Source organism: Lissotriton vulgaris, chromosome 4_1 (assembly GCF_964263255.1).
Source record: "Lissotriton vulgaris chromosome 4_1, aLisVul1.2, whole genome shotgun sequence".
Lineage (NCBI taxonomy): Eukaryota > Metazoa > Chordata > Amphibia > Caudata > Salamandridae > Lissotriton > Lissotriton vulgaris.
In genome coordinates this window covers 1,464,757,652-1,464,775,216 of record NC_141691.1, presented here as the reverse complement: position 1 = coordinate 1,464,775,216, position 17,565 = coordinate 1,464,757,652, and the positions used below count along the sequence as shown (strand labels likewise).

General features: G+C 44.3%; 1 protein-coding gene across 2 annotated transcripts in view; it reads left to right on the top strand.

Annotated features, from left to right (window-relative positions):
• Positions 1–17,565, top strand: part of CCDC178 (coiled-coil domain containing 178) — a 1,232,457-nt gene that overhangs the window by 528,500 nt on the left and 686,392 nt on the right. For both annotated transcript variants that reach the window (XM_086966951.1, XM_086966950.1), the window contains exon 17: positions 6,017–6,162. In XM_086966951.1, the coding sequence (XP_086823077.1) occupies positions 6,017–6,162 (146 nt within the window). The remainder of the gene's footprint in view (positions 1–6,016; positions 6,163–17,565) is intronic.

Here is a 17,565-nt window from a genome sequence, read left to right as displayed (position 1 = left end):
GAAGTAAACCACAAATGAAACGTCAAGTTTGTGTCACTACCTATTGTCCCAATGCCAAAAAACGCGAAAAAATCATTGGACAAAATTGGCATCTCGTTAAAAATTTGGACCAAAGCTTACATGCACCACCCCTTTTTGCGTTCAAAAAAGAGAGCAGCATTGCGATTTATGTAGTGAGAGCTGCAGCCCCCAGGGAAGTCTAACCAACATTGAGACAACTAATGGGTTTAAGTCCCGTCGCAGGCCACCACAAATGTGGAACTTGTGTAAGCTGCGAATACACCATGGAAGGTTCACTTTTCCAACACAAAGGAATCTCATGGAAACATGACTCGTTTAGCAACTGCAAGTCTAAATACGTTGTCTATGGAGTATTATGCCCATGGGGGCTTCTGTACATTGGAAAAACCAATCAGGAAATCCGCCAAAGAATTTCCCAACATAAATCTAGGATTAAGAAGAAAGTGGAAACAGCACCACTTGTGAACCACTGGACGAGATTAAAACATGAAATAGGTGACCTCAAATGGACAGTAATCTCCAAAGTTGAAAAAGATCCACGTGGGGGTGATTTAGATCTAAAGCTTTCCAAAAGAGAGGCACGCTTGATCGTGAAGTTTGACTGGCCGTGTCAGGCCTTAACGAATTATCTGAAATCTATGAATTATAGACATCTTGATTCACCCAGGATGCCATTTTTGACCATGAGTGTAGACCCGCCAGTCTGCACTTCCTAATTGGAAGCAGCTTCGATGTCTGCCCCCTGCCTCTGACACCACTGGAACACTATCAACTCCCCCCGTGCCCCCACCCCCTCATGTGGGCTCCTGCACCTCATTTCCATCCGGTTTCCAGCGTACACAAAAGGTCCATGTGAACCAAATTCTTTAGTCATTTTTGCCAATCACTACATGTCCCAGCTTCCCTTTAGCTCACTGAGGCGCCCATCCGCACCAAACATTACTCCTAGGCTAACCGGTCATGACCAACAATGACCTGGCAAGTCCAGTTCTCCTACTATAATGGAGCTACGCACCCTATATTTTTCTAAATCCTTTTTGTTGACAGCAGGACTCTGTCCCGTCACTGCGATAGTACGGGGTCTACACCCCCCAAGACCAACCGCGCTAGCCATAGCGCAAGCTCAAAATTTCCAAACTATATTGATTCTGTGACTACACTACCCAGGACTTCCTGCGCCAGCGCACGCGCAATACAGCTAGTCCAGATCAACCCGAGGACTCAGCTACACCCGGTACCGCTACCGGTAAGTGGATTGTCACGGTGAACCACCCGCTATGTCTGACCCAGACCTTATCGCGTATTACATTGCTGCCTCAACCCCGCTAAATCCGCGTTGCCTACTCTTACTTTTCCTCAGTGTGACGCCACGTTTTCAGCCCACCGGATTACGCCTGATTCAACGGCTTTCTACATTTTCATCTTGTGTGACAGTGCAAGGACGAGCCTGGTAAGATCACGTCGTTGTACATTTTTTCCGCATAAGTCAGGTGCTCTGGACGCCCTGTGATGTTTGTTGGTGTATCTGTAGTTAACTGCCAAGCTAACCGCTAGTATGCTTGTCACTATAGGTTGCCCAGCACGCCCTCTTTACCCAAGCAAACTGAGGATTAGATACCAGTAAGCTTAGGACATGGTTCACTTACCTTGAGGTAAGTTGACCGCCTCTATGTCCTCCACCACTGCTTGTTTATGTTTACGACACCACACTTTTAAAAGGGTGCACCCTTTACAGTAATTCCGCTTTCTTCCTTACCCTCGAATAAACAGCTATTCAATATCACAGAGGTGTATTGAATTGTGGTCTTTACATTGATAATTAAGTTTTTGTTTTGAAATCAAGCATCAGTCTTGGCATTTCTCTCTTGTTGTTTAGTTATTAGGCTCAGCCTTACTGTTTAGAGCTAGCCCCAGTTGGTATTATTACTTTTAGAAGTTAGCATTTCTGTGTGCTATGTGTCTGTCTGCCTGATGTGAACTGCATGTCCGGCGTGTGAGTGACAGGGGCTGGGAGGTGTGTGTGGTTCCAGGAGGGGCAGGGTAAATTAGCGCCAGGCTGAATGGAACATCTGCATTTTGAGAGGTGGGAGGAGAGGTTCACTGAATAGGATGGTGCCTGCCCTAGTGAATGCTGCTCCACCCCCCAGTGGTGTGTCTATGACGAGCCCCCACCTAACAATGGGGATGAGGAGCACTGTCAACAGAGTGCTCCAATTCCTCCCTGAACCAGTTTCTGCTGTTTCCCCAAGCCCTGTGCTGGCGCAAACAAAGAGATTTTGGGATTTAAATGTAGGGGCTGTGACCCCCATGAGAGGCTGTTCAGTTCTTGTACCTGAATCCTGCCGGAGCGTGCTGCTGCTGGGGCCCAGGGGGTGCTGCCATGAGGGCTAGCCTCCCTGGGCCCTGCATTGCCCCTTCATTTTCCAGGACTGTGGCTGCATCTATTCTTCCCCTTTCCATGGACCTTCAGGATGCCTAGCGCCTGGGGAGCACTATATTTTACCCTGCCAGAAAGGAGAAGCGTGGGCTGCACATCGCTGAGCTGCCTGCCGTTTTGGAGGAAATCCCCATGCAGGGATTCCCCCCTAGTGATTCCGTGGAGCGGGTGCCCACCCCCCTTATGAAAATTCAATTGCGGGTGCCCACCCTGCTTTTTGCTTATTATTAAATGGTGGGTGCCCACCCCACATATCTGCTGGTTCTGGCGGTTGTACACCCCGCCAGTATCTTTGATCCCAGTGGCAGCCCACCCCGTGTTTCACTGCTGCGGCCCAATCGGCAGAACATGAAGTCAAGCAGCGTGAGGTCTGACGTGGGGCGGGACTTCTGCCTCACCAAAGGAAGTCTCGCCCGCCGGATATGCGTTAAGGGGAGAGTGCCGGCCGGAGCCTCACGGGCTTCAACAGCGAAGCCCCGGGTGGGGGGCCAGGGTGAAGGGAGGCGGGGCAGCCGAGGCCGCCGATGGCAGCACGGGGCTCCCATGGCAAAGAGAGAGCCCCATGGTGTGGAGATTGCGGCGCGCGGGGGCACGAGACACATTGTCAGTACCTGCCCCCGGCGCATGGAAGAGAGCAGTAGAACCCGGGGGAAGTGAAGGGAGGAGTCCTGCCCAGAGGAAGAGCCGGTGAGTAGGACTCCTCCACAGTCGGTGCCAACCGAGGCACCGGGCAAGTTTGGGATCTCCTGAGCGGCCCAACGGGTAGCAGGCCGCTCCAACGATGGGGGCATGTTTTCAGTGCCACGTGGGGGTCCCCCAGGCACAGAGGTGCCGGGCCCCCAAGATGAATGGTGTCACAGCTATGCCGCCACAGCGGGCAGCTGCAACAGGGGCACATTTATTCATAGGGCCCCAGTGTGTGTCCTGAGGCGCAGTGGTGGCCGTGGGCTGATGGCTGATCCCAGCTGTCCTGCGAGAGTGCAGGCAGCTGCACCAACGGGGGGAGGGCAATTTATTCTGAGAGTCCCTGAGAGGGACAGGAGTGCCAGGCCTTCCTTACCTCACGGCTGCCCAGCTATTAGTGGGCAGCTGCTACGTTTAGGCCAAGGCGCATTGAGGAGTCCCATGATCGGACCCAGGAGGCGCCATGGTGCCAGCGTATCGCACGCTTTTTGCTTTAGCTGCAAGTGGCAGCTTAGCGCCCTGACTTTAGTGGACATAGGGCATTTGAGCCCTGCGAGAAGGCCAGTTGGCCTGGGGTCATAGGTAGGATGGTGAGAGGGTGCAAGGCCCTAAGGTGATGTATGCACCTGGTAGTGGTGTTACTGTGTTGCACTGCTAAGTTTCTGCCTGATATGTATTATGTACCAAATGTGACTTATGCACTCTGGTTTTATGCCTCTAATGATGTTGATGCTCATGAGGTTACGGCGTAATGTGTTTATGCTGGTGAGGCCTAATACATAATGTGTTTATGCTTAGGAGGGTGTTTATGCAAGTGAGGCCCTTTGCATAATGTGTTTATGCTGATAAGGTTTGGGCCTACCTTGGGTTTAAGTCTAATATGTTATAATGCTTAGGCCATTATGGTACCAGTAGTTACTGATTGTGTTTTATGTTTATGACCTACTTTCTGATTGTTCTGACCGTGGCCCGATTGGCTGGGTCCTGTATATAATCCCCTGTAGATATTGCCCGTGCCAATTGACACAGTGTAGAATGGGTGATTATGTTTCTAATGTGTTTTATGATAATACAAAGGCAATTTTTTTACATAACCTTTTGTGGAGTTTGTTTGTGGTGTGCCTAGTGTGTTGCTGCTGTGTGTGTGTTGCGCAAACGCTTTACACATTGCCTCTGAGAAAAGCCTGACTGCTCATGCCAAGCTACCAAGGAGGTGAGCATGGGTTATCATCAGTGTGTAACTCCCTTGCCCTGACTGGAGTGGTGGTTTCTGTCTGACTTTGACGCAAGCCTTAGCCAGCCAGAAATCCCATTTCTAATACTTAGCATAAATGCAGCAATCTCTGGGCCCGATTCAATAAGCTATTTCCAGCTATAAAAGTACGTAGGGCTAAAAATGGCTCCAATTACCCCTGCCACACAGCTACAAGAGGATACTCTGCAGATGTAAATAATTTTCCTACTGCGTAATGGTATGCCACAGCTGCATACAATGACACAGTCGTGAATCCCACGAAAGGAGTGGGTAGATCATAGCGTGGTTTTCCAGGAGAGGTTGTCGGCATGCACAACCCCCTTTCCAACCACTTCACACCTAGGAAATGGTGTCAGCTTTTCTCCGCCATGAGGATAGTGTAAATCTACTTCAGGGTGGAAACAGATCAGGAGACCTCCCTACCTTAGTGGAGTTGTAGGGTAAAAGGATTTCTTCACAGGAAAGGAAAGTTCCCTCCGGAGAAAAGAAACAAATGAAAAATAATTTTCAGTTGCACAGCAGGCTGCCTTTCTCTAATACGGAGCTGTAATGTTCCCCCACCTTCTCTTTCGGGAAATAGCAAGTCAGAAACATGTGATTTGATATTTCCAGTAAGGCACCTGCAAAGCTGCGACTGGCACAGCCTGCCAGGGTTCTACTGGGAATGTATGGGAATTCCCTACAGTCGTATATTAAAGCCCATGCCTACAAGTGCATCTAAGGGCGTGGATTTACAAGTATTCTGATTGAATTGAGCCCTCATTTTATATTTACACCACTCCAAGTTGTAAAACACATTTCAGGACTGATATTAAATCCGTACAATAGACAATATCGAGTTCATCCTGTTGGTTTAGGCCTTCGCAAGATCACAGTCCGTCCTCCACTGGTCACAGAGGACTAATAAATATGCTAGAAATGCCCCATCTATTGTATATCCAGTTTGATAAGAGAACAGCTATGTGTAGCATTGCGATCCCACCCTAACTGCTCCAGTACCATTAATGCTGAGCAGAAATCCTTAGCAGTGTGGAATCTGGCGTATAGCCCGCGTACCTTAATCTAAGCACACAGTTTTGCGCTACAAGATATGCGATATACAGCCAACTGCAAGAATATGCAGCCATTCACAGACATAAGATCAGTCCTAAATGTAGGTTTATGACTGAATTTACATTTTCTACACCTGCCAGGGGATTCACAAAGGGATTCCTAGCAGATGTAAAGCCGTGTATGATGGCAATGGCAGAACTCTCGAAATGGAGTGCCAAGATGTCTGCCCTCATAAATCCCACTCTGGTTTGGGAAATAGTTGTTCCAACGTGGTTCGCCTTGGATGTTTGTGAACACCCACAAACAAGGATCACAAACTCATCTTCATCCCCTTCCCACTCTGGTTGGAGATTTACTGCAGCACAGGGTTGGACTGGCAGAGGGCCTTCTCCATTGGAAAAAAAAATTCAGTGGAGAAAAAAAGAAGAAAAAGTTGTATTTATACAATGAACTTGTAGGTGTGAACATGTTGTGCAGATTTCTGATTTTGTGAATCCAGCCCTACGTCTGTATAGTGTTCAGTTTTGATGCCTTTCTTGCTAACTAGTAATGTTTATTCTTTACAGCGCAAACATTCAGAAGTTTTTGATGAGTTGGATCAGACCGTTAAATGTACCGAGAAACTTCACCATGGAATTTTGGAATTGAAAAGCTCTAAACATGCATTGAAGAAAGTAAGAGCAAATACAGAGGAGACCATCACGGATTTAAAGTAAGTAAATGTTTGCCTTCTGAGCACATTTTTAAGTGATATACATGCTATTCAGCATTTTGTTCAAATTCTTGGAGCTACGGATGCACTAATATGAAGACGAAAGCCGATGCTCATGCTTCATGACTTATCACTGCCCGTCAAAATAAAGCAGGCCTGTAATGTGCCAACGTTTAAACAATAACATTTGTTACCCTACACATTTTCAGCTTAAATACTCAAAATGCTTAGTTGCTAAGTATCACTGATCATTTGTGCAGTGCCCACCACTTATAGGGGTAATATATAGTTAGCAAGATGAAAGTATGTGGCATTGATAATGAACTGAGCAGGAATGGCGGTCTATAGATTTCTCTCTTGAGGATTTCACAAACGATTCATTTCACACCAATATTAGGCAACTCTGATCAAAAACTTCAAAATTGGGTCGAAATTTGTAACATAATTTTTTGCCCATATTGGTTTCATGGCACCTCTGGCTTTCTCTCAACATTCAGCAATGGGATCGACTAATAGTTTGTTAACTGGCAGTGTCCAGTACATGAAAGTTGGTTATTCGTCTTCAGTGTTTCTTAAATAATAACATAAAATCTAGCATAGGTTTTTGTTGATTGGTTTAATTTTCAGAATAACATTTTATTCAGCTAAGATATTTCCCTGTGATCCAAGATTTTTGTAATATCTACTTTGCGCGTGTAGTGAATTATTTTGGATAAATATGGCTATTTTTGATGCCTTCTTCCTCAGAAAATCTCTTGTGACAAGTCTTGCCATGAACACTGCTCTCTGTCACTTTCAGTCACGGATATGTCCCCAAATCCCTCTTCCTCCCAACCAAGCGTGATCATCTTGATCTACTGGTATGCCACCACTAGAATCTCCTGGTCTGTGAATTCTGGGTCCAGCCCTCTCTTCCCATCTCCCAACCTTCAGTGGTGCCGTCAAGGTCCACCTTATCGACCGTGAAAAGCTATGCTGCCCTCACCCACACCTTACATCGACATGACCTTAGATGCCAGTAAACCACGTGCCCCAATGGAAATGATATAATCTGTTGTTTTTTGTAAAGCATTGTACTATAATTTACCTCCTCCCTCCTTTCTCATAAATCGTGTACGTTACCTGCCTGTGTTACCCATTTGCTGTCTACATCCGTAAGTCTCACAATTGACTCAGTGTTTAGTATTTTTGCTAGAAATTTTAAACAGACTTTGACTGTGCTAAGTTTTCTCAACTTGTGTTCTGAATTGGTTTTGTGCACAGTCCTCTCTGCAAGAGTATTGAGTTACGCCGCCTTCTCTTTCCTCTCAGTTGAATGTTGTGGAACTTAAGGTAGTAATGGCCTTTAACACTGAAAAACTGAGAGATTTATATTGGAGGGCACTGAACAGACTGTATCTCATTTATTAAATCCCCTTTTTAAGATGAAGGAGGACATATGTTTACAAAGAGCTTCTGTATTTTGTTGCTGTTCAGTAAGTACAACCACTCTACACAGGCCTTCACATCCGGGTATTTGTTTTTCTGGACAGATCTACTAGGCCAAGGCTTAGCAGCCCTTTCCACCACATTATGGAAACCGCCGATGTCAACCGGTGGAGAATCCGAGGTTGCGGGCACTGGAGATGCTGGCGAAGGTATCACATTATCCTCCCAGTCCTCATGGACAGATTGATCGTCCTGCAATTCACCTTCTTCTCGCTGTTCCTCCTCTTCTTCTTCATCAGAAAATTGAGGACCTGGCAAATCCACCCGTTCCTTTTGAATGGTTAAGGGCGGGGGTTGCGGTCTTGGTGATAGAGCTGCCATGGAAGCTGGAGGAGCCGGACATTCTGGGAACGTCTGCTTGTAGTCTTGGATGAGGTATCGCAGATCTGTAACTAGGGATGCTGGAAGACAGACCATAGGTGTAGGTGGTGGATGAACTACCTCTTCCTGAACATCCTCCTCATCTGAGCTCTGGCATTTAACATGCAGTTCAGAGGGGCTAGTTGCCAACTGGAACATATCCCCGTCGTCAGAATCCTCATCTTGAAGGAGACATGCTGGTGGCAATAGTTGCACACGGCTAGGAGAAGTGAACTCCGGCATCAGCGTCTTTCTGGTGATCTTTAGAAGCACAGAAGCTGTTTGGAAGCCAGAATCAATCACCGTCAACAGGCCCTTCGACTGTGAGATCATAGACAGAGTAGTGTCGACAGTTGCCATAGCCGGTGAAGCTGTTGTCGACGGGACAGTCGTTAACGGTATAGATGTTCCTGCTGTCGACCGGTACCTTCGTCAACGATGTCTTCGTCAACGGTGCCTTCGTCGACGATGTATTCGACGACGAGGCCTTCGTTGACGGGGCCTTTGTCGACTGTGTCGATGTCGACGGTGATGATCTCGTTGTCGACGCTGTCGTCGGCGAGGCTATTGTCGACGGGATCTTGGGCGTCGACGATGATCTCTTGATTACTATTGTAGACAATAAAGCCTTACCCGCCGTCGACGATGGGGTCGTCGTCGTCGATGATGATAATAATGACGACAATGCCGTCGTCGTCGAGACTGTCGTCGTCGACTTAGACACATAAGCAGGAGACACTGCTTTCTTCATCGCTGAAGATGTCATTGACGATATTGTCGTCGTCAACGGTGCAGGCTTCTTGAAGGTGTGAACCTCTTTCTCAGAAGCTGTTTTTGACATAGCCTCTGAAGACTTTTTTGATGTCTTCTTTTGAGGAGTGTCCAAGGGGCTAGGGGAAGCTACCCTTGGCCTTTTCAGAGATAATTTTTGAGGAGATTGAAGAACATTCACTTTCCTCAGAGAAATCCAAGTTATCTCTATCTTTAAGCCTTTGGAGCCAGATTAAAAGGCGTCCTTCTCGATCTTTGAGGGTCTTAGTTGAAAAGGTTCGACATACCTTGCACTCCTTAGCAGAATGATCTGGGTATAGGCAGTACAGGCAGTCCTTATGTTGGTCATCAATGTGTAGATTTTTCTTCCCACAAGAGCCACAGGCTCTAAAGAGACCCTTCTTTGGAATGTCAGCCATAGTGTATAGCCTTTACTTGAGGAAAAAACAGGAAAATATTTCAAAATTCTGAAGAAAAAGCTGTGAAGAAACAAACCTGAGCAGAACTCAGGGGAGACTGAGGCTCCTGCCAGGAGGGTTCTAGAGGGAGGTGACAGCTGATTGGCTCTTCTCTAGAGTTTGGTCCTTTTTACAAAAGGACATGGATATGTTACTAATGTGAGGCCTTTAGGCGTACTATTCTCTATATGTCTATAGGACATTACTTTATTTGTGTACCGGGTACTCCCATCCCTTCGACGGAGAATGATTCAGGCATGTGAATCTATGAAAAACACCAATACTGGATAACTGCAGTACAGGTAAGTAACGCATTTCTTAAGCATCCTCTAGGACAACTGAACCGTTTTATACTACAGACCATTATATTAAATTTAGACTTGATGTGATGCCCAGTAATACACCAACAGTTCACGGAATTATACTTTGCAAGCATCCACAAAAATATATTTGCACAATTATATAATTTAACTGTTTAAAGTTTGAATCCCGATCTGGTGTGAAACTTAGTTTAAAAAAAATAAATATGAAGAATATTTGCTGTCAGCCCAAGGATAGTAGAGGAAGATAATAGTTCCAAATGAGAGTTTCAAGACCATTGATGATGATTTCAATTTAGTTTCAGTGATCATCCTAAAAATACCAAATGACAACCAATGCTGTAATTTACTCAAGCGTAGTTGCAGATGTTTACCAATAGCATTGTAACTTCTCTGCTTTTGCTAGGGAGTACTTCATTGAATACATGGCTTGTAAGTGTTGCATCATGTCGGTTGCCCCAAAAGTGATGACATCACTGTAGGGCCTGGTCACACCAGTAGTATGCAGTAGTCTTGTGTTTACCTTCTTCTCTTCGAGCCCGTGAGAAATTTCCACTCTTGTGATTCAACTGCAGATTAATATACTATTACTTCTTTGAAAGTTGTTGACACTTCCAGTACATCATCGTATTGTTCTACAGCATATGACTGACCTTGACCGGTTCCTGACACTTCCTGGCTTAGTCCAGTTTGCTGCCTGACAATTATTTTTTCTACTAAACAGAAGCTTTCCTCTCTCAGTCTGTTGGTAGAAAGTGGAAATGGTCCTCCAAAGGGTGAGCTTATTTCTTCTATTGGCTGGCTCACATTTTTTAGAAAGGGTGGCATCTGTAACTAGTCAAATGTCTGTTATCAATCTTTTTGGTGTTCTTTGAGGATCTGGGATATCTATCTATCTATCTATCTATCTATCTATCTATCTATCTATCTATCTATCTATCTATCTATCTATCTATCTATCTATCTATCTATCTATCTATCTATCTATCTATCTATCTATCTATCTATCTATCTATCCATCAAAATAAAAAATGGTGCTTTTCTAAATATTTTGCATTTAATGAAGAGTTCTTCATTGTGGAACTAAGATTAAAAGTAAATCCCCTTTCCTTCTGGGACTCAAAGATGTTGCTAGCTCGCTTTTCTTTTTTGTATTGGTGAGTAAGAGAGCAGGGTGACTGGATGTTTGCAGGTGCCAGGTGCTAAATGATTTGGTGAGATGGTGGATGCTGTATAGTAAGTGACAGTGTCCTGGGCCCTGGGTCCTTCAAGGGATTAATTGGAACAAATATAGACAGATATGTGGTAGGTTGTGTTTAGGTTTTTGTGTGCTGAGTGAAGTATGGTGTGTGGTGGTGGAGTGAGTTAGAGTTTTGTATTTTAAATGGCGGATTCTTATGTACCTCAACATTTATAGTAGGGTTGAGTTTTGGACTTGTCCTTTTGTACCTAAAAGTGAGCAACGGTACTTCATTGGACTTTTGTACTGTCCATGTACGGGGAATCCTGATGAGCCTGTTGTTTTGAGCTCACTTGGAGTGTGCTAACCATATGACCACTTCAGCACCAATACTCCGCTCTTCACATTTCATCAAACTTTGTGCAGTGCCGAAGAAAGTCATTTGTCAAAGATATAATCTAAATGTGTGGGTTGACATCGTATGCGATGTTCCCTTTTCAGTGGTTTCAATAAGTGTTTAATGAATAGCTGCATATATTGCTGTTTCAATAAAAACAGACTATTTAAAAGAAATTAGTGGTAAAGACTTCCAACATACCTTGCAAGATATTTTGGCTTAAAATGCGTACAATAATTCTAAATCGTGCTGGCTAAAGCATATTCTTGTGTCCTCCAGGTATTAAATCAACTTCAGCTATGATGGTAAATGTGAAGGATTTAAATATCCCCCATGCGTAGCCAGTGCTGGCTGCTGCCAATACGACATGGGGGCAGTGCAGGGGAAAAAAATGTACACTTACCTTTCACTGCTGGCTGCTTCCTCTGAGATTTTCTGCTTCCGCGCCACGCCTCACTGCTCCTCTGCTCCCGGCACTGCGAAGCCCACAAGCACAGGCTCTCATGCTCACCATGCAATGCCAGAGCTGCTCTCATGCTATTACCCAACATGAGAGTAGCACTGGGATTGGGCGATGCAGGTGGATTTCACTTTCTAGCAGGGACTGGGATCCTGTGCTCCTGATTCCTGCTGATATCCCCAACGAACAGCCTGGAGATATTCAAGTGTTCATGTTGGTTTGGCCATTCTAAGACGGTCGTTCAAACCGACATGATCACTTTCAGTGCCTAGCACTCCTCCACCCCCTGCTTCAGACGCTGTGACCATAGCCCCTCCACGCCATAGACTCGTCCGACTGGAAGGAAGTGAAAAATAAAATGATAATACAATGGTTTTATAATCATTTTATTTTTCTTCTGCTGCCTTTCAACAGTGGGGTGACGCTCCTCCGCCATAACTGGGGAGCCGCCCCTGTGCATAGCCCAATAGTTAGAGATGTGTGCAATTTACAAGAAAGGTGTAATCTTTGCTATGAGTGATACTTGTAAAGAATATAGTACATTATAAATGAAAAGATACCACAAATGTAAGTAATTAAAGAGTATGCAGATATGTAATAGAGTAAAAATATAGACATACATTAGATGACATAGAAAATTCCAGGAGCAATGACAATTACTTAGCTCTTGACCTAAAAAATGTATCATGTTTATTTGTGAAGCATTCGATCATCCATGAGGGTGTCATGCCGCTGAGCAGGTGTGTGAGCCTAGCCCTGCCAAGGGTAGGTTGGTTAGTTGAAAAGCCCGGTCTTTAGCTTCTTGCGGTGTTTAAGAAGGATGGAAAAGTGTTTGTTGTGGAGTGGGAGGCTGTTCCATGCTTTAGGAGTGATGTAAGAGAATGCCTGTCCTCCTGATCTAATTCTATGTATATGTGGGATGTGTGTATTAGGGAGTCCAGTAAAGTGGAATTGTCTGGTTAGTTGGTGTGGTGAGATATGACTGTTCAGGTAGCTGGGGCCTAAGTTGCATAGTCCCTTTAATGATTGTGTGAGGAATTTGAAATGAGTGTGTTTGTATATCTGAAGCCAGTGGAGCTCCATGAGGTGTGGTTTGATGAGAGTTCTGTGAAAGAGGTTGAAGATGAATCTAGCTGCTGAGTTCTGGATGGTTTATAGGCTTCTGATGAGTTACTTGGTGATCCTGGTGTAAAGGGTGTTCCTATAGTTCAACTTGCTGGTGACAAGGGCGTGATTGAATATTTTTCTAGTGCTGCTTTACCACCATTTGAAAATCTTACCCAGTATCTTCAGGGTTTGTAATCAGGATACAGTGACAGCATTGGCTTGAGCAGCCATGTCCAGTTTGCTTTCAATGATAATTACGAGGTTACTGGCATGGATGTTGGGCGCAGGCCAGAGGTGGTCAGCTTACCAGCTTGAGTCTCTTATTGAGATGTTCTTGCCAAAGATCACTACTGTTAGTGCTTCGCTGATTAGTAGGAGTCTTTTTGTGAATTGTGGTGTTGCAAGGGTCAAATAGGGCCCCAGAGAGGATAGTCTTCATAGTAGCAGCAGTTTTGACTGTGGTGATGACAGGCCATGCGGTCTGGGTTTGTACCTCAGGCTTGGGGGGGAGATTGACTTGCTATGGAGGTAGGGTCTGGTTAAGGTTTCCATAGATGGAGGTAATGTTGTTTCACAACAATTCTGAGAGATTTTTGCAAAGGTCTTGTGAAGGGTTGGTGTTGCTGGAGGCGACAGGAGGTGCAGTGATATCTTTGATGATGGTGAAGATTTCCTTGCTGTTGTGAGTGTCAGCGTTGTTGCAATCTACCAGAGCTGTGCTGTTGGTGTTCCATATCTGCTGGTGGTAGCATCTTAGTGTGAACATCTCTTTATCTGTGGTGTTGTGACATTTTGTCCATTTGTGGTACAGTTGCTTGCAGTGGTATTTTGTCAGCCTGAGTTCTTCTGTGTACCAGCAGGCCTGTGGTTGGGCTCTTGCCATTGGGTTGCACTTGAGAAGAGCCAGGGTGTTGGCATGTGCGTTGGTCCAGCTATAGAGTTTTGATGGCTTTCGGCAAGTTGCTTGTGTGCTCGGGCCTGTGTGCAGAGAGGGTAGAAGCCCACTCCTCTTCTGTGAAGCTTTCCCAGATGCGATAGGTTGGTCCAGTTGTGGTAGGTCAGTAGTGGTGTGGGATGGGTATACTGAAACTGATGAAGGTGTGGTCTGTCCAGGTCACAGTTGCTGGCTTGACGTCTGTGTTGTTCCTCATTGAGGAGAAAATTTGGCCCGATAGGTTTCTGGCATTGTGGGTGGGTTTGGTAATGTGTTGGGTGAGACTGAGCTTTCCAAGAAGGGCCGTAAAGTTTAATTTTGTATAGTCTTGTCGGTGAAAGTTAAGGTCTCTGAGGAGGATGAAGGTACTGGGATTGATGATGAGGGAGGTGACGAAGTCCATGATGATGCTGGTGAAATTGGCACAGGGCCCTAGTGGTCTATAGACATGGGTGCCCCCAGGGAGAAGTTTACTGTGATGCTTATCTTGAAAGTGAGGTGTTCCCTGCTACTGCTGATAGTGCCAGTGTAAGTGGTGCTGCTGATGGTATCATTGGACATGGTGGGAACTCCACCTCTGGGCTTGCGCTGATGGTCTTGCCTGTCAATCTTGCAACCAGTGGATATGGGTGTAGCAATTTCCAGTACAGAGGTTTCCCTGAGGAAGAATAGGTCCAAAGCGTGGATATGCAGTAGGTTCCATATCTCCGTGGCATGGTTAGTGAGTGAATGGGTGTTGAGGAATATGCATTCTGCTGCGGTGGGTTATGCAGGTAGTGGTTCATCTGTCCGAGCAAGTCCCTGGTTGTATGAGTGTTAGTGAGTGGTTCTGCGTGCTGTTGGTGAGGCAGTTGTGGGTGTAAGTTATCGGAAAGGGCATGAGAGTTTGTAGGTGGCGCATGCGAATGTTCTTTCCATGGTGTATGGTGCCGTATGGCAGCAGTACATTGAGCAGCAATCGGGGTTGAGCACACAGAGAAGCATAGAAGTGGGTGTTGGTAGAACCAGTGATCCTGGTCCTGGATGCAGTTCCGGCATAGACAGACACAGACAGCTTTGCCTATGATATGCCATTGACGTTTCAGCAGCATGCCTTCATCTACACTTCCGCTGGCATTAAGTAGGTCCTGAGTGAGAGGAGGAGTGCATGAGGCAGAAGGCGGAGCACCAGTGATGTGACTTTCTGTGCAGAAGGGTGATGGGAAATGCAATAATGTCACTTCCTGTGCAGATGGATCATGAAAAGTGCAGTAATGTCACTTCCTGTGCAGATGGATGATGGGAATGAAGTCTTCTTGCTTGGTTTCTTCTTTTAAAGACGTTTTTGGTGATGCACTGGAAACTAATGATGGCTTGCCTGCAAGTAGAGTTTCCCTCAAAATACTAAATGCTTATGATTTTATCTGTAATTCAAAATCTAGCAAAATATAAGCTGTGTTTAAATGTGATACTGTGGAAACTACATTATTTCAAAATAAGCAAATACATGCCAATAGAACAGGTGTCAAAGTGGACCTTTTCACAATGTATATATAATTCATGTAAAAATCAAACAAGTGTGGTATAAAGGCTAAAGTGATCTTAATGTAATTTTCTCCAGACACATGTAAAATATAGGAGAATAGAGAATTTGTTGCTCAAAGATGTCTATTGATTATTAGTTGCAGTTATACTAAGTACTTCAAATGACAATTCATTAAGCCTTGCCTTTTAGGGGTCCTCTTCTTGCCACTGATGTCGCTGTCCAGTTGTAGTGACCAGGCATATTGGAGGAGTCCTGTCTCTCTGTTTTTTCTCTCATCTTATTTCTCTTTTCTGAATCTACCACTGACCTTTCTGTTTTTGTTTAGGAGATCACTAGTGGGATTGGTGAGAGACAGAAAAAAGGTTACTGCAACCTGACAGATTGCCTAGACCATGTTATCATCCAAACCGAGCAATAGATTTGGACCCAACTGTGGCTCATATCTTGGAACTAAGGATAGTTAAATAAGAGAATTCTTTTAGAATTAGTTCCTTTTAATCAGGAGATGGGTAATTTGTTGAAGATAGACAATAAAAATGCAGGTTAAGTACCTTTGCACACAGATACTAAGAGCTCTTAGGAGATACCAAGGGCCCGATTCACAGAACTAAATTAAGACAAAATCCTAAACTTACTACCATTTTGGTATTCACAGAAGGCACTTACTCAATTTGGTATTCACGGAAGGCACTTACTCATTTTGGTATTCACAGAAGTTAGGACTCCTAAATTTAGGACTCCTAAATTTAGGACTTCTTAATGCCTCCTGTGAATACGGAATGTCTTAAAGTTAGGATTTTTCTCAGTTTAGGAGTAGTAAAGTTAGGACTCCTAACTTTAGGACTCCTAAATGCCTTCTGTGAATACCAAAAGTCTTAAAGTTAGGATTTTTCTCAGTTTAGGAGTCCTAATAGTTAGGAGTCCTAACTTTACTACTCCTAAACTGAGAAAACTCCTAACTTTAAGACTTTCGGTATTCACAGAAGGCATTTAGGAGTCCTAAGTTAGGAGTACTAACTTTACTACTCCTAAACCGAGAAAAATCCTAACTTTAAAACTTTCGTTATTCACAGAAGGCATTTAGGAGTCCTAAAGTTAGTACTCCTAAATGTACTACTCCTACACTGGGAAAAATCCTTACTGTAAGACTTTCGGTATTCACAGAAGGCATTTAGGAGTCCTAGAGTTAGGACTCCTAACTTCTGTGAATACCGAAATGAGTAAGGGCCAGATGTAGGTATCCAAATACCGGTCGGTAACGGGCGAAAATACCGATTTTCGGCCTTTACCGACCGGTATTTGGATACTGAGATTTAGGGCATCTTAAAATACAGATTCAGTAATTTTACCGAATCGGTAAAATTACCGATTTGGTAAAATTACCGAATCTGTATTTTGAGATGTAGGTGGCACTGTAAACAGTGCCACAGGGCTTTAAGGACTCATTATTTACCACCAACTATTAGTTGGTGGTAAATGATGAATAACTGTATATATGCAAATCTGTGCATGTACACCTGTGCCATGTGGCACACTTACACACAAGCCCTAATCAGGTATGCAAAAGGGTGTCAAAGTGACACCCTGCCACCCTTGAATTTTTCGGTATTTACCGAATCAGTAATTACCGATTTGGTAATTGACAATTATTCCTATGGGCCTACAGGCCCATAGGAATCAATGGCAAATAGCGAATCGGTAAATACTGATTCGGTAAATACCGAGTCCTACCGATTCAGTATTTTTTTACCTAATTATTTCCTACATTGGATTTACCGATTCATAAATACTGAATTGGTAACATTCGGTATTTATGAATCGGTAAATCCAAATTACCTACATCTAGCCCTAAGTGCCTTCTGTGAAAATCAAAATGAGTAAGGGCCCGATGTAGGTATCGAAATACTGGTCGGAAACGGCCGAAAATACTGATTTTCGTCCGTTTCCGACCGGTATTTGGATATTGATATGTAGGGGCATGTCAAAATACAGAATCGGTAATTTTACCGATTCTGTAAAATACCGAATCGGTAAAAATACCGAATCTGTATTTTGGGATGTAGGTAGCACTGAAATTAGTGCTACAGGGGTGTAAGAATTCATAATTTACCACCAACTAGAAGTTGGGGGTAAACAATGAAAACCCTCTAAAAAGCATTTTTTTTTGCTTTTTAAATGGTGCCATGTTGCAGACATACATGCCATTAGTTATATTTTTTGTGCACACTTTCAAGCCTTACAGATAATCAATCCAAGGTGGCATTTATGCTACCATATCTGCAGCTGTTAAATCATTCCCTCAACATAGAAAAATAATATCCTACTGTGGAATTTTTTGCTTTTTTTAATAAAATGCAGAAAATGTTTGTTAGAATATCAAATGTTGTTTGAGGCAGTGAGTTG